Raw genomic sequence first — 24700 nt, forward strand, 5'->3', positions numbered from 1 at the left:
GCTTTGGAAAGAGTCTGGGGGTGGATTTAATAGGATGCTGCCTGGTATAGAGGGAAGGTCTTCTGAAGAAAGGCTGAGGGACTTGAGGCTGTTTTCATTAGAGAGAAGCAGGTTGAGAGGTGACTTAATTGAGACATAAGATAATCAGAGGGTTAGATTGGGTGGACAGTGAGAGCCTTTTTCCAAGGATGGTGATGGCTAGCACAATGGGACATAGCCTCAAATTGAGGGGTGATAGATATAGGACACATGTCAGAGGTAGCTTCTTTTCTTGCTTGCAACAGTTGTAGCTTCGTCAACTTTATGGGCATTTAAATGGTCATTGGGTAGGCATATGGGCGAGAATGAAATGGTGTAGGTTAGATGGGCTTCAGATTGTTTTCACAGGGTGGCTCAATATCAAGGGCCAAAGTGCCTGCACTGCACTGTAATATTCTATGTTCCAAGGATTTAGAGGGATATGGGCCTCTGTTAGTCCCATTAGTCCCATTAGTCCATGCTGGCTAAAATTCCCACAGTCCACTGTTTTCTCTTTTCATTGTTAATGATTTTTGACTGGAATTTGGAGATAGTTTAGTTTTGCTAAGTAATTTCAATTGATATGTAATAATCTGGGCTGCTGATGGTTGAATGTATATCACAGAATCCTAAATGTTACTTCTTTTGGGTTTAGGAAAAGAGCACAAAGACTTCAGTGCAGGAAGAGTTCATGGAACTACTGATGTGGGGTAAGGCTAGGTAAGAATATGTTAATAAAATCTTGTATAATCATATGTGAGTGATCCTTATGTTTTGTTCTCGAGAAATTTCTACATACATGTTGGATAAGTTTATAAAAGTGGAGGACTGCGTGTTGTCAGACTTACATGTGATATCAAAGCCTGTGCTTGTGGATATGTTGCCATGGGGCAATAGGAGGGGTCCAAAGTTAGAAATTTGGATGACACCAGAAGTGATGGAATGATAAGTGAAGCCATTGCAAGTGAATCTTTAGTGATGATCAGATACTTAAAACTGGAATCAGCTGAGTCAAAAACCACCAGTGACAGTGGAGTGATGTTAGAGGACAATGACATGGTCAGCCTTTTCAGAGGCTGCGTATATTAAAAAGTATGAGAAGGGATAATTCACTTTTGTCACAGTTATGTCATTTCTAACTTGGAGAGTTATTTTGGTGTTGTGGCAGGTGCAGAAACCCATTTATGCATGGTCTTCCAGGAAACTTTGGAAATGAGTTTTGAAAACAAGAATGTGTTCAAGTACTTGGGTAAGAAAAGGGAGGGTGAAGATGGGGTGCTATGGTTTTTAAGAATGATGAGTTCAAAGTGTTTTTTTTTGACAAAAGGGATAATGATAAATTCAAAGCAGAAAGTAGAAAACAGCAACAATTGCAGAAGGAGAATTTGTGCCAATGCCAGTTAAGATGGGAACGAATCTGGTGATCAATAGTTTGTGGAAATTGGTGCAGAGGATTCATGACAAATGATCTCTCAGGACATGAGTGGAGATCAGAGAAGAAAAAAATGGAGAACGGTGCAATTTCAGGGCCATGATTGGGAATGCCTTAAACAAGGACAGCTAGATAGGCCAGTGGAGGGGAGAGAATGGCATGACCTAATGATTGTATGATCTTGAACTCAGTGATAAAGATGTCCATGAGCTCCTCTCGCATCGCCATAAGTGAAAGTAGAGTGTATGGCCTGTTAGCGCTTTATGTGCGCATATCTTGTGGCTGTCAGAGCTGCTCCTTTTTGAAGTATTTTAGGTGTCAGAGGTGGTTTCCTCAAATCCCAGGAGCAGCAATTACTGTTTTATAAGCTGTTGCATTGTTTTGGAAATTTGAGGGAAAAAAGATCAAAACAGTGACACTTTTAAAAGGAGGAAGACGGACAAAAGGCTGTGACCACGTGGTCAGTGAGGGAAAGAGTGAGAGAGAGAGAGACAGAGAGACAAAGAAACCTACACTGCTCACTGACACAGCAGTGCATCTGCACAGTTACTGCCTTTGCTGTTTGAGTTCATGTATCTTTGGACATCAGAGTGCATCGAGGAAAAATTTACAGACAGCGAAATTCACAGCTGACCTTGGAGGAACCTGCATGATAAAGCTCACAGCACAGGGACAATAGTGCTTAGCTTTTGCATGTAAACTTGCTGTGAATCTACATTAGTGAGTAGAGTAGGTTCTTTCTTGATTATATGTTTTATTGAGATCTGTCTTTTGATTAAATTTTAAAAATATAAGCCATAAGTATTAAGTTAGTCTGGAGGACTTTGTTTTTAGAGCAATAAGACAATGCTATTTTCTGGGTCTGTAGATTGTGAAGGGGCAAAGATGGCCTTTAGTAGAGTGATGTGCTTTTCCTGTCAAACATGGGAGTTTAGGGAGAGTTTCCATCTTACTGATGATTATGTCTGGGGAAGTGTCCCATCAGACTGCATGGATCAGTTGGAGTGGCAGATGGAGGCATTGAGGAATTTACAAGAGCTGAGGGTGTACTGGGTGGCAGTTGTAGAAAGGGAAAAAAGCTGCCGATATTGTCAGTTAGATGGGTTAACTCCAGGAAAGGTAGGAAGGATAGGCAGGTAGTGCAGGAGTCTACTGTGGCTATCCCCATCTCAAACAAGTGTCCTGTTTTGATAAGTGTAGGGAGAGATGGTCTCTTAGGGGAATGTAGCATACACAGCCAAATTTCTGGTATTGGGACCGGCTCAAATGTAATGAGGGGTACTTTGGGTTTCAAGCAACCAATTGTGATAGGGGACTCGCTAGTCAGAAGTACAGACAGACATTTCTGTGGCCAGCAGCGAAAAATCAGAATGTTGTGTTGCCTCCCTGTTGCCAGGGTCAAGGATGTCTCAGAAAGAGTGCAGAATGTTCTCAAAGGGGAGAGGGACCAGCAAGAGGTCATTGTACACACTAGAGCTAATGATATAGGATGGGAGAAGGATGAGATTCTGAAGGGACAATATAGAAAGTCAGGCAGGAGTTTTAAAAAGGAGGTCCTCCAGGGTAGTAATATCTGGATTACTCCCGGTGCTGCGAGCTAGTGAGGGTAGGAATAGGAGGATAGAGCAGATGAGTGCAGGGGAGAAGGCGACTGACTGTGTGGAGTTTGCGCATTCTCCCCATGTCTGTGTGGATTTCCTCCGGGTGCTCCGGTTTCCTCCCACAGTCCAAAAATGTGCAGATTAGGTGAATTGGCCATGCTAAATTGCCCATTGTGTTAGGTAAAGGGGTAAATGTAGGGAATGGGTCTGGGTGGGTGCGCTTTGGCGGATCAGTGTGGACTTGTTGGGAGAACTAGCCATTTGGATACAGAACTGGTTCAGAGGCAGGAGACACATGGTGGTGGTGGTGGAGAGTTGCTTTTCAGACTGGAGGCCTGCGACCAGTGAAGTGCGACAAGGATTGGTGCTGGGTTCATAACTTTTTGTCATTTATATAAATGATTTGGATGTGAACATAAGAAGTATAGTTAGTGAGTTTGCAGGAGACACCAAAATTGGAGGTATAGTGGGACAAGCAAAGAAGGTTACCTCAGATTACAACGGGATCTTGATCAGATGGGCCAATGGGCTGAAGAGTGGCAGATGGAGTTTAATTTAGATAAATGTGAGGTGCATTTTGGGAAAGCAAATCTTAGCAGGACTTGTACACTTAATGGTAAGGTCCTAGGAAGTGTTGCTGAGCAAAGAGACCTTGGAGTGCAGGTTCATAGCTCCTTTAAAGTGGAGTTACAGGTAGATAAGTTAATGAAGAATTTGGTACGTTGTCCTTTATTGGTGAGAGTATTGAGTACAGGAGTTGGGAGGTCATGTTGTGGCTGTACAGAACATTGGTTAGGCTACTTTTGGAATATTGCGTGCAATTCTGATCTCCTTCTTATCAGAAGGATGTTGTGAAACTTGAAAGGATTCAGAAGAGATTTAAATGGATGTTGCCAGGGTTGGATGATTTGAGCTCCAGGGAGAGGCTGAATAGGCTGGGCCTGTATTCCCTCGAGCGTCGAGGCTGAGGGGTCATCTAAGAGCGGTTTATAAAATTATTTTAAGGGCACGGATAGAATAATTATCAAGGTCTTTCCTCTGGGTTGGGGAGTCTAGAACTAGAGGGCATAGGTTTAGGGTGAGAGGGAAAAGATTTGAAGGGGATCCAAGGGGCAATGTTTTCACGCAGAGTGGTGCGTGTATTAATTGAACTGCCAGAAGAAGTGGTGGAGGCTGGTACAATTGAAACATTTAAAAGATGGGTATATGAATAGAAAGGATTTAAAGGGATAAGGGCCAAGTGCTGTCAAATGGGACAAGATTAGGTTAGGATGTCTGGTCAGCATAGACGAGTTGGACCGAAGGGTCTGTTTCCATGCTGTACATCTCCATGACTCTATCCGGCATTGGATGGTTAAACAGTTCACATATCATTTCAGGTTTACCTCTGTTATACTTGAGAGCACAGAGGTGAACTGTGTACCAGGGGAACTGCAAGGGTGTGAAAGCTTTTTTGGGAAATGTGAATGAAAGTTTCTTGAGATACTTGAGTGAGAGTGAATTCTCTAAAATGGAAGCTACAGAATTGTAGCAAACAATGCACGAAGGGCTGGACAGTTGGATTCTTGAAAGTTCATTTGTAAGCAAGTGCACAGCTTGTTTATTCAATGAATACAAAAGGAAGAGGTGTGTTTAGGACATGGAAGAATGATATGAATGAATCAAACCAGTAAAGTGATTTTATTTTCTCATTGACTCATATATGGTCCGTGAGCATCACTGAAAAGTCCAACATCTGTTGCCACTCCTGGTTGTCCTTGAGAAAGTGGTAGTGAACAGTCTTCACAACTGCTGCAATTTTTTTTTTGTGTAGGTGCATCCATTAGGGAGGGAGTTCTAAGAGTTTAATGCAATGAGACTCAGAATGGATTTATATTTCCACATAAAAATGGTGAGCACCTTCGATGAAGTTGTGGTTTTTCTGTGTATCTGTTGCCCCATACCTTCTGGAAGATGGTGGTCATGAGATTGGAAAGTGCTGTCGAAGGATCCTTTATGAGTTGTTGCTGTGCCCTTTGTAAATGATACAAACTGCCCAAAAGTCAGTGGTGGAGGGAGTGAATATCTATCAATGTGGTTCCAAGTAAGTGTGCTGCTCTGTCCTAGCTTGAGTCAAGCTTTTTGTATGTGTTAGAACTTCACACATCTGGACAAGACCACATGGGATAGTAGGGATGAGGAGTTGACTATGAATAAATGGTGGGTGAGTTTACACGGATGAGAAATTTGGGAAAGATAAGAGGTCAGTGAACTTGGAGGAGAGACAACAGGATGTGTTGAGATAAACAAGTTGAGAAATGTTTTATTGTACATGGGTGCGTGGACAGAAGAGGGAGAAGATTTTAGATGAGAAGTGAGAGGATTAGATTACCTACAGTGTGGAGACAGGCCCTTCAGCCCAACAAGTCCACGCCGACCCGCCGAAGTGCAACCCACCCATACCCCTTCACCTAACACTACGGGCAATTTAGCATGTCCAATTCACCTGACCTGCACATCTTTGGACTGTGGGAGGAAACCGGAGCACCCAGAGGAAACCCACACAGACACAGGGACAATGTGCAAACTCCATTCAGTCAGTCGCCTGAGGTGGGAATTGAACCAGGGTCTCTGGTGCTGTGAGGCAGCAGTGCTAACCACTGTGCCGCCCAAAAGTGAATCAGCAACTCTAACCATTGCTTGATTTTAAAAACAACTGGAGTGGAGGAATATTTTTGGTGCTAGCTGTTACATGTTGTATAAAAGTGAACAATTAATCAAAACTTTTATATTTTCTGACTGTGACTTATGCCTTTTTTGTTTCATAGTCCAGAGTTGCAATCTTTGTTAATGAATCAGCTAACAGTTAAGGTGAGTGTATTAAAAATAAAAATAAAGAATGTGAAGAAATTTTCTTTGTAGACTTTACTCATAATTTTGAACACAACATAAATGTCTGTCATATGGATCTCACTTTTTCTCCTTAACTTAATGTTCGACATTTGTGATATGTACAGTTGTTTGCTTGTTTGCTGAAACAGATCTTTTACTTTGAATCTAACAGGGCTTAAAGAAACTTGGACAGTCCATAGAATCATCTTATTCTAGTATTCAGAAACTGGTTATTGGTCACTTACAAAGGTAGAGTGTCATTCTATTTGAATTATGGAAATTTTTTTTGTTTATTTGGCCAAGGTAAATTTCCAAGCTTTTTACCAGGTGATAACTACAACATATAATTTCCGTGATAATTCAATTCAGAGATTTTTTTTAAACAAATCTTTTGAATGCTTCCTGTAAAATGTAGCAAACTTAAGTGTAAACTGTAGGTTTACCAATGAAGTGATATCTTGAAGAGTTTTTTTTGAGCAATGAATGCTTTTCTGTTGTAATCAGTTATGGACTACAATCGTTGTGAAGTGATTTCATCCGTGCAACATCACGACACTTGCGGGTCAGGACTTCTGAATTGTTCTTGCTTGGGGGACCTTTCTCTCAGGGCTACTGTATCACCTATCATGGCGATGTGCTCCTGATCTCAAATGAACTTTTCAACCCCATGATAGTTTACACAGTGGAAATAGGTTTTTTTGGTATCTACAGTGGAAGTTTTCAAATGACTAAACAAAATCAAAAATGGTATATTTAAAATCTAAACTATTCCATGTAAAGCAGGTATCAAAAAACTAAACAGAATGAAATAAGCTGGAGTGTGCTACTTGCTACATCATATTTCCCTCAGTGTTTGCTATTTACTTGGTGCCTGACAATAGACAATAGGTGCAGTAGTAGGCCATTCTGCCTTTCGAGCCTGCACCACCATTCATTATGATCATGGCTGATCATCCTCAATCAATATCCTGTTCCTGCCTTATCTCCATAACCCTTGATTCCACAATCCTTGAAAGCTCTATCCAGCTCTTTCTTAAACGAATCCAGAGACTGGGCTCCACTGCCTTCTGGGGCAGAGTATTCCACACAGCCACCACTCTCTGGGTGAAGAAGTTTCTCCTCATCTCTGTCCTAAATGGCCTACCCCTTATTTTTAAGCTGTGTCCTCTGGTTCGGGACTCACCCATCAGCGGAAACATGTTTCCTGCCTCCAGAGTGTCCAATCCTTTAATAATCTTATATGTCTTAATCAGATCCCCTCTCAGTCTTCTAAACTTAAGGGTATACAAGCTCAGTTGCTCAAATCTTTCAACATAAGATAGTCCCGCCATTCCAGGAATTGACCTCATGAACCTACGCTGCACTCCCTCAATAGCCTCAATTTCCTCAAATTTGGAGACCAGAACTGCACACTATATTCCAGGTGCAGTCTCTTTGCTTCTATACTCAATCCCTCTTGTTAAGAAGGTCAGCATACTATTAGCTTCCTTCACTACCTGCTGTACCTGCATGCTTGCCTTCATTGACTGGTGTACGAGAACACCCAGATCTCTTTGTACTGCCCCTTTACCTAACTTGACTCCATTCTGGTAGTAATCTGCATTCCTGTTCTTGCCACCAAAGTGGATAACCATACATTTATTCACATTAAACTGTATCTGCCATGCATCTGTCCACTCACCTAACCTGTCCAGGTCACCCTTAATCTCCTAACATCCTCCTCACATTTCACCCTGCCACCCAGCTTTGTATCATCAGCAAATTTGCTAATGTTACTATTAAAACCATCTTCTATATCATTAATATATATTGTGAAAAGCTGCGGTCCCAGCTGCCATTTACCACTACTCTTTGTTTCCTGTCAGCCAACCAATTTTCAATCCAAGTCAGTACTTTGCCCCCAATACCATGAATCAAGGGCATATATGTTTGGGGAATCTTGGGTATAGCTATATTTGTTCCAGTTAAATTTACTTGTCACAGTCATTCGTTGAGTGATGTATCAAATTACATAATGAGTTTAATCACTTCCTTGCATGCAGAATTTTACAGTAATTGCTGAGTTGTCAAATGAAAAAATGAACACATTGCTAGTCCAGCTTTCAAATTTGATGTATACGCCTGAGGATATGTAATGAGATAAAAGAGTAGCAAATAACATTGTTGAGTTGCAAGTGCAAATGCCATGCTGATGTACACCTTGGATACTAAATATCAGTGGATGCAGGATGTTCAGGGAGGAAAGAAGGAAGATGGCAATGTTGATTAAGGAGGATATTACAATGTAGAGGAGAGGATATCCTGGAGTGCCAAGGATGGAATTTGAAATAAAAAACTGCTGGAAACACGCAGACCTGGCAACATCTGTGCAGAACAAAATAAAGAATATTTCAAGTTCAATGTGACTTCTTCAGAATAGTTGGAATCTATTTGGATAAAATTAAAAACCAAGACGTCCCTACTGCAACCCTATGAGGAATAGAATAAGGGTTACCAACCATTAAATAAGGATGGGTAAACAAGAAAGCCCGAAGAAGAGGTTAAAAATAAATAACCAGACTCTAAGCTGAAATATGAATAGCCTGACACGGTGAAGCAGTGAAGTTACTGGCCAGATGGTGTGAATTTAGAATGCATGGACATTCAAACAGACAGCAAAATGAGAGAGAATGGTAGTGGAATTAAATTCTACTACCATGGTTGAGATCTGAGAAGAAATGTTTTTATATTACTATTTGGCAAAGAAAATATGCAGAAGGTTTTGGCAATTGACAGAATCAACAAGGTAAAGCTGGAAACAGGGGTGGAATGTGGAACATACATTAACTGTTACAAACCTAAAGCAAAAGAAGAATCTGGGAAAAAATAAATAACAATTCAAACAGGTTGGTGATAGCAGGTGACCTAAGTAGACATGCAGGATAAGAAAGAACAGGATACAAGGTTATTCATTGTGGACATGGTTTTGAGAATCAAATGAAAAGGCCAAGGTACTATGATGTACCTACTGCTGGTATGCATTCCATTTGGAAGTTGCTTTAGACTTTACATTTACTAGGTCTCCTTGATGCCACACATGATTAAACTCTGCCTTGATGCAAAAGGCAGTCACTTTTGCCTCACTTTTTTTGTAGTTAGCATTTTTGTCCATGTTTAGACTAAGGTTCAAATGAAGCCAGGAGACAAGTGGTCCAATGGAATCTAAACTCAGTTTCAGGGAGCAGATTATTCTTTTGCAAGTATGTTTGAAAGCATTGTTGACAATCCCATTGATGATCAAGAACAGACTGATAGGGCTGTAATTGACTGGGATGAATTTATCTAGTATTTTTGTGCACTGGACATACATGAGCAATTTTCCTGATTGGCACATAAATGCCAGTGTTGTAGCTGTACTTGAATGACTTTATGGCTACTTGTGAAGCACAAGTCATCAGTATGTTGCCATATATTATCTGGGCCCATAGTCTTTGCAGCTCCCAAAGCCTTCAACGGTTTATTTTGATATGACACTGTTATAGACCAGGTCAGACCCCCTAAAGATATTTAAAGCAAGTAATCCGGACCCTAACTTTGCTAGTTGTTTTAAGCAGATTTAAGTTGGATATTCTTGAGTGGCGCAGCTGGCCCAACCACTTATGTTTAAACAAAACAGAATTTATTTGCAAGATTACTGAATGAAACACAAATAGAAGATAGCCAAATATAGAATAACTTGGAGTCATTGAGTTGTACAGTTCGGAAACAGACCCTTTGGTCCAACTCGTCCATGCTAACCAGATATCCTAATCTAATCTCATTTGCCAGCACTTGGCCCATATCCCTCTAAACCCTTCCTATTCATATACCCATTTAGATGCCTTTTGAATGTTGTAATTGTACCAGCCTCCACCACTTTCTCCAACCCAACCGAAAACCCAATAGACTATCCCAACTTACTGATGCTGTTCCAAATATTTGTAACAATCCCCATAACACATCTTTGCAAAGAAAGGGAAAAGTCCACATTAGGTTATTACAGGAGAGATGTCCGAGAAAGGGAAGATCAACGTGGACCTGCTTCTTGGGGTCCAGCAGCTTCACAATGGCTGCCTGCTAAAACCAAATGAAACCAAACCAGAGAAAAGCTAAACTTGGAGAACTGGCCATTCACCTTTCATTGTACAAGTTATTTTTAAAAACTTGAAAGTCTTTTCCTGAGGCACTATCTGTTTGCTATAATCAAATTGCCCCTGAAAGCCTTCAAACCTAGCCCTTTTGGAATTGCTGTTTTTACAACCTCTCTTAAAAATAAAGCCAAGGGCAACATAACCTTGTTAAAGGAGCAGTATCATCACAACACAGTGATTTAAATTGATCGAAGATTGGCATCTGTGATGCTAGACACCTCAAGGTGACTGAAATGATCATGCATTTCGCATTTCTTGCTGAAGATGGACTCAAATACTTCAACCTTGTCTTTTATACTGATGTGGTGGGACCCTTCTCATTGAGAATGAGGATATTTGTGGGTCCTTACTTCCTTTTGTTTACCATGATATGGAGATGCTGGGGTGGACAAGGTCAGAAGTCACATGATACCAGGTTATATTTCAATAGGTTTATTTGAAATCACAAACTTTTAGAGCACTGCTGCTTCATTAGGTAAAGGAGAGGGTGGCACAGCACTCCTTGAGGATTGGATGTGACAGAGCTGCAGAACTTGGATCTGATTCATTGATTGTGGGATTGCTTAGCCCTGTCAATTGCAAAATGTTTCCACTGTTTGGTATGCAAGTAGTTCTGTATTGTATCTTCATCAGGCTGACTCCTCCTTTTTCAATATATCTGATGCTTCCCCCAGTATGTCCTCCTACGCTCTGCATTGGATTGTGATTTGATAAAAAAGAAAATTCAAAGGGCTTGGGGGATAGCATTTTGGTGCTGATAATCAAAGAAAAGATAGTAATTCAAGATTGCAACAATGAAGAAATTAATGTGTTGCATACCGTCAAGATATGAGACTTTGTAAAAAAGTGAAGTCAGTTGGATTCATGCCTAGAAGAAGCATGAGATGGGAAAATATCAGGAATGCCATTACAACACGAAGATTGTATTAATCAGTTTGGAGAAAGCTCATATCCAGGTTCTCAGGGATGAAATTTAAATATTTATTAGAATCCCAGAATTATACAGTAACCTAGTATAAATGCCAGTTGCTTCCCAGCTATTATTTTTGTGAACAGGCTAACAATATTAAGTAAGAACATGGATGGGGTATTGTCATCAATAAGTAAACTAGAGTCACCATAGTCCCTGGGAAGTGCTCACAGCCTTTGCATGACATGTACGAGAATTGCCAGGAAGCAATAAGAAGCAGAGTTTCAAAGCCAAGCTTGGATTATACTAAGGATCCTCTTCCTCTGCCGATTATCGTGTATGTTTTGCCAGAGCAAGTGAGATAGGAAATGCTATGATTAATGATTTTTGCAGATGACATTGACTTATTTAATAGGGATGATGAGACAATGGGTGAGTATCTGGAAACTTCGAGAAAATCCCAGAAACCAGGGATATGACAATCAAGAGACCAAAATTTAACATATAGACAGACATTTTAAACCTAGGGTGATGGATCAGAGTGAAGGCGTAACCTTCAGGTGAAGATTTCAATAAATTGAGCAGTTTCACGAATCTGGGGTCAGTAGTGGCAGAAGATGGAAGTATAGCAATTAAGTGATGACTAACTTTGTTTGGAGTAATGAGAATATGTGGAATGTCATAGAAAAGTATAGTATAACTAATAGGAAGCATTTTCAACGCAATTGTGAAACCAAATTTCACCAGTTTATAGTTGATTGGCACATAATTAGAAAAGCAATTATGCCATTTCAATATCTGTTACATTGGCTGAGAGTCTGCAAGATGGCCAACGTCACCTGTCGCTCAAGTATCAAAGACATCTTCCTGTTCCAGGATATGAGGTAGACGGTATATCTTTCAGGACTAACAATGGTAGCCATTGGTGTAGCCAGTAACATGTAGAATAGTTTTGAGGCCTGCTATTTCAGCATCAAACCTATGTGATGAGATGGCTAAAGTTGTATTCATAAGTTTTTCATGAAGCAGTGTGAAGTATTTGCTCAAACTCTGACAGATGGTTGGCTGAGTTGGCTGGACAGCAGGTTTACAATGCAGAATGACACCAACAGCGTGGGTTCAATTTGCATATCAGCTGAGGTTACTATTAAGGACTGTCTTTCTCAGTCTCTCCCCTTGCCTGAGTGTGGTGACCTCTCAGGTTTCTCTTGCTGTCTCACTCTCTCCTTGTCTCTAATGAGTGAATGGCCCTATGGCCTAGTTGGTGACTCTGTCTTACTTATGGATGGCAATTTCCCATCCATATTCTTCTTTCATATTGCTAGCCTGTTCACAAACATAACATTCGGGAAAGCAATTGGCATTTGCACTAGGTCACTGTATAGAGCAATTTTGATGTGCGACACATATCTGAATCTGTTTTCATTAAACTCATTAATTTAACAATTCGTGCAATTGAGTTCTATTTCATTGATATTGTGTGAAGCCAAACAAATGGTGTTAGTATGAGATCCCCTCTAGGCCAATTCTTGCTAATATCTTTGTCAATTTCAATGAGAAGCATGTCGTTAGTGGAAAAACCACTCATCTACCCATTGCATGCTTGCAGTACATAATTAATGCATTTCTGATAGTCATTTTGCAGTTTTACTTACATAATTTACCTAGCTCAATAAATTCTGTTCTACACTCGAGTTTATGTTCGAGTGCACTCGATTAAAATGGAACAATCAATCTAGCACTTTTTCTTCAATGTATGAGTCGAAAGAAATCTATCATAAATTTTCTGTTATTGTCTACTGTAAGCTTGTGTTCACATATTAGATGTTGGGGTTCCTACAGTTCCATGTACAAGACCAATATTATTTGCAACCTCATGAATAGGAACCTAGCTATTTGCTAATACATAAGCTTGATGCTGAGATAGGGTCCATCAACTATTTTGAAAAATGTGTTGCTGGAAAAGCGCAGCAGGTCAGGCAGCATCCAAAGAGCAGGAGAATCAACGTTTCGGGCATGAGCCCTTCTTCAGGAATGCGCTTTTCCAGCAACACATTTTTCAGCTCTAATCTCCAGCACCTGCAGTCCTCACTTTCTCCTAGAAAATTTTAATCTACAGCGAATCCTCTTGCAAGGATGCCTTCCTTGAAGAAGCTCTCTTCCTCCCTCTACAAGTATTTCAGTGAGTCCCTCTCTCACTGCACACCCCAAGTCATCTCCTCTGCCTAGAAGCTCTTCAGCCGCATTCTCAAACAGACTCGCTACCACAGCCACATCTCCTTCCTCAACACCTGTCTACGGAACCAACATGACCTGCTGCGCTTTTCCAGCAACACATTTTTCAGCTCTGATCTCCAGCATCTGCAGTCATCACTTTCTCCATCAACTATTTTGCTTGGTAATGGCTACCGTGATCAAATCATCACTCGCTATATGTTGCACAAACTCATAAAGAACTTATGGCCATTGCTTTTAGCCTCAAAACTGCTCAGTCTATAGCAGATTACTCTGGAAGGGAAAAGTGCCTCAAACATTTGAGGAACAGGTATTTCAAACATTTGAATAACTTTCGTACATTGCAACTTTTGCAAGTAGTTTTCTTCACTAATAATATGCTGCTATCAAGGCGAAAGGACATTTTGCCAACCATGCAGTTGTGGAATGTGGTGGATGAGTTTGTGCTGATGTGTTACCAATTATATAGGGTATAAGTCTCACCAGCATACTTGATCAAACAACACATTCTATTGACCATCCACAGCAAGCAACATGCTGACCGCATCGAACCAGCTGATGCTTGCAAACCCCAGAGGGTTATGCTCAAGAGTAGATGTGACTCTGCTTAAAAATTATACTGGAAACCAATTTATAGTTTTCACTTAGGCTCTCGGTGTGATTCATTTGGACATTCTAGACGCTACATGTATTCACACAGCAGGCCCTGCTTTTTGTCGGCAGAAGAAATGTGTCTACACATTATAGCTTTTTCATTGAGGAAAAGGTTGTGGAGACTGCCAAACCACGCTACATTCCACATGATCAGAGTCTACCTGCCTGACCTGAGTTGCTCAACTAACTAAGAATGGCAATTAACAATTTTTACTGAACCCCCATTACAACCATGTTCTAACCATTCAAAGCTTTTCTTACGCTGTATACCTAAATTGGTGTTTTCTTTCTAAGTTTGTTTGATTGCACCTCGGCCTGATGAGTGCCAGACAAAAAATTTAAACTCAGTCTGTGCTGCCAAAGAATTAAATATAAGTTCCTTTTTTCAAGGACACTAAAGTGCAGGATTCTGAACTTTGCGAAGTTCCATGTGATGGTAGAAATACAAAGCCACAATTGTGATTACTACAAAATGGTAATGTTGAAATAACTTGTGTGACATGGTGAAGAGAAAAGGCTTAAATAAAGGCTGCACAACTGAAACAAAAGCAAAAGTTGCTGAAGAAAATCAGCAGGCCTGGCAGCATCTGTGGAGAAAAAAAGGTTAACATTTTGAGACCAGTGACCCTTCTTCAGAAAAATTGCTTTTGGAAATGCAACAATTCATTTTCGTAGTAATTTAAATAATATTTATATGATAATAGTTTAAGGATGCAGCGTTTAATTAATGATGCACAAGTTCTTTTACGTATGTGAGCAGATTTTTTGATGTCTGCTTTCTCTGTCGCTATTACAGTGGCTCAGAGGCTCTCCTGTATCATCTAAATGAGCTGAAGGGAATGGCAATGTGGAAACAGAAATACCAACCATTAGGGCTAGATGTGCCCGCCATAGAAGGTATATCCTCAATTTTTTAACCTTTAAATTTTCAATACCTTTAAAATATTACAAATCATTTGATCGTTTTTAACACAATTAGAAGGGAAATGGAAGAATAATAAAATGCGCAGGGATGTTGGCTCTATTGTAAACCCAGAGTAAGAAAATTGCTTGTTGAGGATTAACTATATTGGTAAAAAGAGCCATCACAAATTTAGAATGCATACTAGCAAGGTTTAATGGACAATAAATATTGATACTTAACATTTGATTTGTTGAGCCAATTTATAATATTTCCCAGAACTAGAGAGATTTTTTTTCTTGGTTCCTTAAACGTGGTCCCTGGATGTACAATGTCCTGTACGATTTTAGTTCAGCTAACTTGACGCTAACGGTTATAAGATTTCAATTCCAGTTGAATCTTTTCCAATCTACCACAACTTAATCTACTTTAACTTCCAGACCACCTTAGTTGCTACAGCTGCATATTTCATAAACTGCCTAAATACTGAATTCTTAGGGCTAGCCTTCAACCTGTAACAAATATCCAAGGACTGGTAGTGATCTGTGCTAATGCGAAGTTGCTAACAAGTCCCCCATTACTAACTCCGTCCGGACATCTGGCTTTCAACTGTTCTGTGAGAAATACTTGTACTTCACAGATGCAGCAAGCTTTGTGAATCACCCCTTTTATGGATATTATCTAATCAATTGTTCAGAGCTGTTATTACCCATTCCTGGCATATGTAAGACTTGAATGCAAGCCTCCTGGCCAGAAGATAGTGACATTCATTTTATGCAGGTGGTTTTGCAACATTTAGTCCAAGTATGTGCACCTGCGTCAATGTAACTAAATCTAATGGTATTTGGAAGTTTTAATCAATGGGATGTGCACTCCTAGCTTCCCTATAATAATCAAATCTTAATTGTATCTCCAGCAGGAGGTTCGCAGTGTATCTAAGTCCTCAAACCACTTTTCTAGTCAGTCAAGTTTGCAGCCTTGCTTTCTGTTTACTGTTAAGCTAGACTCACTGGAGCCCAATTATGCAAATACTGTATTCTTTCTTAAATATTTACCACACTATTGTCATTTAAAGAGCTGACAATTTCACTTTGTAACAACGTATTCCAAAATTCATGCATCATCCCATAGTTACAAGCCCAGACTGATTGTCACTAAGCTTAAGTACAGTACCATTCGATCATTGAAGCTTTATTAGTTACACAGATGTGCCAGCTAAGTGAAAGCAAGTCAGTCTTAATCCATAGTACAATTTTAATGATGTTTAACTTTTCTGGAGAATTCTATTCAAAGCGTATATTATTTTATTTTAAATGCTTATTAATGAAATATAAAGTATGAGGACAGGACTAATTCATTGAATTTTCTTTAAATGATTTAAAGTCCTGCATTCTGGAATTTTGCAAATTACAATAATGGTCTGTCTTTCAGTTTATTGTTCACACCACTGACTGGCTCTCTTGGTGTTATTGATTCCTTCCTGACTTAAATTGAGACATTTATTATATACCAACAAATTTCCAATCAAATCTTGCCAGATAAGGCGCAGAGACAGCATGCTCAAAACACTTTCTAATGCTGTTCTGCTGATGTAGGAATTATCATATTGTAGTTACCGGAGCAAAAGCAAAGGTGAAAGTGGTCACTTGGTTGTTCAATTATAAACCTGAAAATGTGTTGCTGGAAAAGCGCAGCAGGTCAGGCAGCATCCAAGGAGCAGGCGAATCGATGTTTCGGGCATGAGCCCTCCTTCAGGAATGAGGAAAGTGTGCCAAGCGGGCTAAGATAAAAGGTAGGGAGGAGGGACTTGGGGGAGGGGCATTGGAAATGCAATAGGTGGAAGGAGGTCAAGGTGAGGGTGATAGGCCGGAGTAGGGGTGGGGGCGGAGAGGTCAGGAAGAAGATTGCAGGTTAGGAAGGCGGTGCTGACTTCGAGGGATTTGACTGAGACAAGGTGGGGGGAGGGGAAATGAGGAAACTGGAGAAATCTGAGTTCATCCCTTGTGGTTGGAGGGTTCCTAGGCGGAAGATGAGGCGCTCTTCCTCCAGCCGTCGTGTTGCTATGGTCTGGCGATGGAGGAGTCCAAGGACCTGCATGTCCTTGGTGGAATGGGAGGGGGATTTGAAATGTTGAGCCATAGGATGGTTGGGTTGATTGGTCCGGGTGTCCCAGAGGTGTTCTCTGAAACGTTCCGCAAGTAGGCAGCCTGTCTCCCCAATATAGAGGAGGCCACATCGGGTGCAGCGAATGCAGTAAATGATGTGTGTGGAGGTGCAGGTGAATTTGTGATGGATATGGAAGGATCCCTTGGGGCCTTGGAGGGAAATAAGGGGGGAGGTGTGGGCGCAACTTTTGCATTTCTTGCGGTTGCAGGGGAAGGTGCCGGGAGTGGATGTTGGGTTGGTGGAGAATGTGGACCTGACTAGGGAGTCACAGAGGGAGTGGTCTTTTCAGAACGCTGATAGGGGAGGGGAGGGAAATATATCCCTGGTGGTGGGGTCCGTTTGGAGGTGGCGGAAATGACGATAAATGATACGATGTATATGGAGGTTGGTGGGGTGGTAGGTGAGAACCAGTGGGGTTCTGTCCTGGTGGGGATTGGAGGGGCGGGGCTTAAGGGTGGAGGAGCGGGAAGTGGAGGAGATGCGGTGGAGAGCATCGTCGATCACGTCTGGGGGGAAATTGTGGTCTTTGAAGAAGGAGGCCATCTGGGTTGTTCGGTATTGGAACTGATCCTCCTGGGAGCAGATGCGGCGGAGACGAAGGAATTGGAAATATGGGATGACGTTTTTACAGGGGGCAGGGTGGGAGGAGGTGTAGTCCAGGTAGCTGTGGGAGTTGGTCGGTTTATAGTAAATGTTCGTGTTGATTTGGTTGCCTGAGATAGAAATGGAGAGGTCTAGGAAGGGGGAGGGAGGAGTCTGAGACGGTCCTGGTAAATTTGAGGTCAGGGTGGAAGGTGTTGGTGAAATGGATGAACTGTTCAACCTCCTCGTGGGAGTACGATGCAGCGCCGATACAGTCATCAATGTAGCGGAGGAAAAGGTGGGGGGTGGTGCCAGTGTAGCTGCAGAAGATGGACTGTTCCACATATCCTACAAAGAGGCAGGCATAGCTGGGGCCCATGAGGGTGCCCATGGCTACTCCTTTGGTTTGGAGGAGGTGGGAGGATTGGAAACAGAAGTTGTTCAGAGTGAAGACCAGTTCAGTCAGTCGAAGGGGGGGTGTCAGTGGAAGGTTACTGGTTGGTATGGCGGGAAAGGAAGAAGCGGAGGGCTTTGAGTCCTTCGTGATGGGGGATGGAGGTGTACAGGGGCTGGATGTCCATGTTGAAGATAAGGTGTTGGGGACCGGGGAAGCAAAAATCATGGAGGAGGTGGAGGGCATGGGTGGTGTCCCGAACATAGGTGGGGAGTTCTTGGACTAAGGGGGACAGGACCGTGTTGACGTATGCAGAGATGAGTTCGGTGGGGCAGGCGCAGGCTGAGACAATGGGTCAGCTGGGGCAGTCAGGTTTGTGGATTTTGGGCAGGAGGTAGAAACGGGCGGTGCGGTGTTGTGGGTCTATGAGTTTGGAGGCAGTGGATGGGAGATCCCCTGAGGTGATGAGGTTATGGATGGATGGGAGGTGATGGTTTGGTGGTGGGAGGTGGGGTCATGGTCAAGGGGGCAGTAGGAGGAGGTGTCCGTGAGCTGGCGTTTAGCCTCAGCAGTGTAAAGGTCGGTGTGCCAAACTACTACCGCACCTCCCTTGCCTGCCGGTTTGATAGTGAGGTTGGGGTTGGAACACTCAGCACCCTGTTCAATTATAAACTCTATTACATCCAGTAAACACTTATTTCTGAGACAAGGAAACGTGCACTTTAGGAATCAAAGATGTCTAAGCTTTATTTGATATGGCATACTGAAACAGCATCAAATGGCCTGATGAACAAACCTTGCAAGTTTATTTTTCAATACTTGATTTAAGTAAATTACTTCTTTTCTTTCAAAGATGCCATAAATGCTGTGGGAACATTTATACTGAAGGCAAATGAATTGCTGCAGTAAGTACAAACCGAACATTTGAGTTAAAATGCCTTTTTTGATGTGAAGAATCTGTTTCACCAGTAACAAATGAAAAGTATAATTAAGTAATAATTGAAAGATTGAATGATGAATTTTATGTAAACTGGGAGTCTTGAATAAAACGAATAGTTCACGATTCAATAAATTTTAATTTCTGGCGTACTAATGAATTATAATGTTGTAAGTTGAAGTATATTTGAGTAAGTACTTGTTTTACTTATTCCTTCTGTATTTTAAATCAATAGACCATTCTAAATAATATAGAACTTGTTTTTGAAATACATCCAGTTTATGTGAATAGTACTTGAATGGTAAACACGGCACAGATTTTGTATTTAGCGGAAACAACAGCATCAACTCTTCATGTCTGCAAGTCTCCACAGACTTTCTATATATTTGTTCACTGAAATTTGAAGTTGTTCATCCATTCTTTGCAACACATTCTTAGCTCCTAGGAGCAAGGCAACCCACTGTGCAAAATCCATAGTCAATCATATTGTAAAGTTCTTGCATCGGGCAAGCAAAGTGGGCACTAGAAAGTGAGAGTCACAATAGCTGACACAATCCAAGTCATGTACTCCAAGCAAAATAAAGATTTTGATTAATAGAGTGTGAAGAAAATAGAAAAAATAAAGATGAAACTTTGACATTTTCATTTTTCTAAAAAAAAAACTGAAGGAATGGAACTACATTTGGAAAAGTTTATTTTAGTACTGAAAAGGCTGTTTGAAAGTCATTATGATTTACCACACTGTTACAAAATTATTCAAATCAGAATGGACAAACTCAATTTTTTTCTGGTAAGTTTATACATTTCTATCATGTGAGTTCTGTGACTTCGTGCCCTGCCATGTGTTTCAATATTAAGTCTGTCATCAAGTGTTTATAACAGTGTTTATAAATGCTGAAGGTAAAACTGATAAACTCAATTGTGAAGACATTTTGGAGATCATCTCTGTGCTCCTACTAGTGAATGTCCCAAGTTATGATTCCTTTCCTCCCCTGGAAAGAGTGAGAGCTGAATTTAGACAGGTTCCCTCCAATAAATTAAGGAAATTGTACTTTGGTGATATCTCAGTAAGTTTGGAACTTCAGTTAAGTGTAATGTGAATGCTTACATAAAGTAGATTGAAACTTGCACCCCCCCCCTCAATATATGCCTCCTCATACCCCCATAATATTTCACTGAATGACTCTTTTTGACAGAGATGACTAATGTATAAAATAAATCCAAGAGTTCCCATGTTATGGTTTATATAGAATTGAGCCTGAGTTTACTCTCCCCATTCCAGCACTCCCCACCTCCCCCCATTTCATCAAGTGGTACATCTTTTATTAGAAAGAAGTGGGGCAATTTGCCTCACTCTCCTCTGAACTTGAACCATCATTATTGCTGTCTGTACTGAGCAGTGCCACACCATAGAAAACAGGAAATATTAATAGTATAGATTTTAACTGATGATCTGTTCTTTTTCAGAGTTATCGACAGTAGTATGAAAAGCTTCAAGGCATTTTTCCGTTGGCTATATGCAGGTGATGAAAGTTGCATTTACTATAAAATCTATGTAATAGTTTATTCTATCATATCATAAATTTGAATATTACTACATTTTTGGGTCCTTGACTTAGATCCAGCTAACAATATGGAATAAAATATGAACTGCTAAGTAGAGGAGTCTATTTCAGCATTATTATAAGTCATATGAATAAATTTAAGCATCTACATGTTGCCAGTATAGATTAGATTCCCAAAGTGTGGAAACAGGCCCTTCAGCCCAACCAGTCCACACCGACCCGCTGAAGAGTAACCCACCCAGACCCATTTCCCTCTGACTAATGCACCTAACACTACGGGCAATTTAGCATGGCCAATTCACCTGACCTGCACATCTTTGGACTGTGGGAGGAAACCGGAGCACCCAGAGGAAACCCACACAGACACGGGGAGAATGTGCAAACTCCCCACAGACAGTCACCCAAGGCTGGAATTGAACCTGGGATGCTGGTGCTGTGAGGCAGCAGTACTATCCACTGAGCCACCGTGCCACCCTTAATAGCTTAAGCAACTGTAGCAGATATTGGCAGAATTGGAAATATATTCACTTCTCTCTGATACAAATTGTATAAACCTGGTCAGCAGATCATAAATTTATTTTAAAACCAATTTTGTCAAATTCTGTTCTGTCTAGTTAAATATCAACTAAACTACATCATCGTATGAAAAAGTGCGAATCTGATCATTACTGAGTAAAAGAAATTGACAAATGCTATTTATATGGGCTTTCAAAAACATCCGATAGAGTTCCACAAAAGGCTGTTAGAAAAAATAGAAACAGATGGAATTGGAGGTATGAGTTAGGAAATTCTTTTCAGTGTTAGGAAACTTTGAATAGGGATGAGGATATGCACGCTAATCGACAGGTAGTAACTCATGGTGTCCTCTAAGGATCTAAATTAGCACTTCAGCTTTTTGCTAAATTTGGAAATAATTCATGATGGGTAAGACAATCATTTGCTGACAGCATAAAATTGAATCACACAATAAGTAATGTAGGTGGAAACAGACATGAAAAGAGATATTGTTAGTGAGTGGACAAAACTGACACAGGTAGAATTCAGAGAGGAACTATGTGCAGTAATCCATTTCAAATCCAAGAAAACAAAATCAGACTATTTTGTAAGTGACAGGTAACTAGAAATGGTGGAAGATAATGTCAGTTGCAGTTCTTTGCATAACAAGAATTGAAAATCCAAAAACATACCTTTTAAAAGCTGATAATGCCTAGGTTAACTCAGATTTAAGGAAAATGGAACCAAGTTGTGGAAATTAAGTTTAAAAAAATGAATCATTCATTATCTAATTGAATGTCAGAACATGCTCAAGGGGCTAAGTAATCTATGTTCCTAAAAATGAATAAATATAATAAGACAATATTAGATCAATTCTGATCAACTTCAGAACATTATTGATTTTGAGTAATTTCTAAATTTATGGTGTACATGTTCAAATTTTACTTTCTAAAATTTGATATTTAAGTGGAGGGAAATTGTCCATGTGTAATTGCCCTCTGTGGCTGGTGGCGACGGGACCTTTTACAAAACGGCCGCCATGCATGATATGACCCATTTTCCTTTGTTTTCAGTTATTGATCAAAATACTGAAGAGTTTTTGGTTGGAAACCTATTTAACCTGAATTTTGTGAGAAATAATTAGTTTCATATTTGATCCTGTGCTATTTTGATATCAAGGACTGCCACATTTCCCTCTCCTCCCCCCCCCCCACCCCCCTCCTCATCTGGAGTTCAGCCTTTAGAAATCCTATACACTACGCACCTCAGAGCCACTGTCTGAAAATGACATTACGATTTGTGGGTGTGTTTTTAAATTAGTTCAGGGATGTAGGCTTCACTGGGTGGGTGAATATTTATTACCCAATTCTAATTGTCCTTGAAGGCGGTGGTGAGCTGCCTCCTTGAACTACTGCAGTCCATTTGGTATTGGTAGATTGACAGTGCTATTAGAGAGGGAATTCCAGACTTTTTACCCAGTGACACTGGAGGGACAGTGGTATATTTCCATTTCAGGCTAATGACTGGCTTGGAGAGGAATTTGCTGTTGATGTTCCCATGCCAAAGCTGCCCCTCTCCTTTGAGATCTTAGGAGTCACTGGTTTGGAAGGTGCTGTCTAAGATATATTTCTGCAGTGCGTTTTGTAGATAATGCTGCAATTATTATGCTTTGATGATGGAGGGAGTGGATGTTTGTGGATGTGCTGTCAATCCAGCAGATTAATTTATCCTAAATGGAGTCTAATTTCATAACTGTTGTTGGAGTTACACTTATCCAGGTGAGTGTAGAGTATTCCAACACACGCCCATCTAATGTTCTCTCAAAGCTATGCACCACTCCAAGAACCTGCGCTTGTTGATCGGCATGCTGACACTGTTCCCAGAATTGACTTCCAGTTTTGGAAGTTTCTGTCACACATTGACTTCTGGGATCCGCATAGGAAAAAAACAAATTATATAGGGAATATAGCTGCTGACCTGTTCCTTGTAGAGGGTTGGCTGGTTTTGGGGAGTTAGGAGGTAAGTAACTCAAATGTTAATCAAATGATATTGTGGATTATACTGCATGACTGTCCAGGATTAAAGTAACTTAAATGATATACATTTTTAAAATAAAATTAAAACTTAATACCCAGCTTTGGTTCAGGCAACAATTATTTTAAACTATTTAAGCACTGTTACTATTCAAGTGAGGTTTTTTTATTCATACGTGTATTGTGAACCTTGCTAGCCGGCATTTATTGCTTGGCCCTAATTGCCTTTGAGAAGGTGGTGGTGGTGAGCTGCCTCCTTGAACTCCTGCAGTCCACATGTAGGTTAACCCACAATGCCCTTAGGGAGGGCAATTGCTGCAACTGAAAGGCTTTCAAGGCCATTTCTGAGAGTCAGCTTTGGGTCTGGAGTCAAACGTCAGCCAGACCAGGTAAGGATAGCAGATCTCCTTCCCTGAAAGGCATTAGTGAGCCAAATGGGTTTGTCTGACAATTGACAATGGTTTCACGTCATTATTAATTCCTGATTTTTAAAAAATTATTTTAATTAATTCTAGTATCTGCCATGGCAGGTTTCAGACCCAGCTCTCAAGAACACTAGCTGAATTTCTGGATTAATAGTCTAACAATAATAACACTAGGTCATTGCCACCTCCTTAGTAGCCTGTGATTTTCACTTTCCCACTGTAATCGCTGGTACTTAAGTCAAATTAAACCAATGTTTCATCTAGCTGAGATTAAATAGAGGCTTGCTAAACTAATGTTTGTTTCAAGTGACAGTATTTGCAATGCTGTCTTTCATTAGTGTGTTGGCTGAAGATTATTTGTTAAATATTTTAATGAAAATTAATATAATATGCTCCAGGTATAATCAGGTTTGTTTTTTTTTCAGCAATGTTGAGGATGTCTGATGATCATGTTTTGCCAGAGCTAAACAAGGTAAATTGCAGTAATTCTTTAAGCAATTCTTTCAAAGATACTAAGTAATATTGTTACTTTTAACAATCTAAAACAATAGTTTCTTCAATGTCGAGTGTTGGGAATCTTTGAAAAGGCAGTTGAACTGGAGTCCTTTAAAAGTTGTAAGGCATGAATATTAGGCAAGGAGGGAACACAATAAAATCACCATCGTCCAACCGGACCATGCGGCTTCTCTCTGTAAGATAGAGAGATGCCTGATGGTGGTTTTAACGTGAGGTGAGAGCCTGAGCAGGAGAGTCCTCCAAAGTAATCTCAGTCAGTATAGGAATTGAACCTATGCTGTTGGCATTACTCTGCAATATAAACCAGCCAACTAAGCTAACCAACTGTCTTCATGATAGATTATCAGAGATAGGTGGGAATGTGGATTTGAGGTTACAATCAGATCAACCATGACCTTGTTGAATTGTAGAGCAGAGTTGAGGCTCCTTGTGAGAATTTAACATAGCATTCACCTTCTTCTAACGATAAATGCATATCCCAAACAGATAATGTATGGTTATATTTGTGAATTTGGTAATTATACAAACAGATAACACAGAGTTTACAAGGCTAACATTTCAATACAATTTGAGGTTTAACATCTCACCCTGACCAGGTGATAATTATCCATCTGGAAAGGTATATGTTCTTTGCTCGTGCTGGTCACTGTCACTGAACATCACCACACAATCATTATTAGAGCATTCTTCTTCACTCTTTATGTATGATAGATGTGTCATTTTCTGTGTTGTATATTGGTCTGAGCTAGCTTCTGTTCCTTCACAGTGCAGCACCTTGTCTGATCTGGGCTGGTTG

General features: G+C 40.5%; 1 protein-coding gene across 2 annotated transcripts in view; it reads left to right on the top strand.

Annotated features, from left to right (window-relative positions):
• Nucleotides 1–24700, top strand: part of anapc4 (anaphase promoting complex subunit 4) — a 94827-nt gene that overhangs the window by 39246 nt on the left and 30881 nt on the right. For both annotated transcript variants that reach the window (XM_060831390.1, XM_060831400.1), the window contains exons 12-18: nucleotides 674–738; nucleotides 5859–5901; nucleotides 6095–6171; nucleotides 14687–14787; nucleotides 18787–18838; nucleotides 20338–20393; nucleotides 23814–23860. In XM_060831390.1, the coding sequence (XP_060687373.1) occupies nucleotides 674–738; nucleotides 5859–5901; nucleotides 6095–6171; nucleotides 14687–14787; nucleotides 18787–18838; nucleotides 20338–20393; nucleotides 23814–23860 (441 nt within the window). The remainder of the gene's footprint in view (nucleotides 1–673; nucleotides 739–5858; nucleotides 5902–6094; nucleotides 6172–14686; nucleotides 14788–18786; nucleotides 18839–20337; nucleotides 20394–23813; nucleotides 23861–24700) is intronic.

This window comes from Hemiscyllium ocellatum, chromosome 1, assembly GCF_020745735.1.
Source record: "Hemiscyllium ocellatum isolate sHemOce1 chromosome 1, sHemOce1.pat.X.cur, whole genome shotgun sequence".
Lineage (NCBI taxonomy): Eukaryota > Metazoa > Chordata > Chondrichthyes > Orectolobiformes > Hemiscylliidae > Hemiscyllium > Hemiscyllium ocellatum.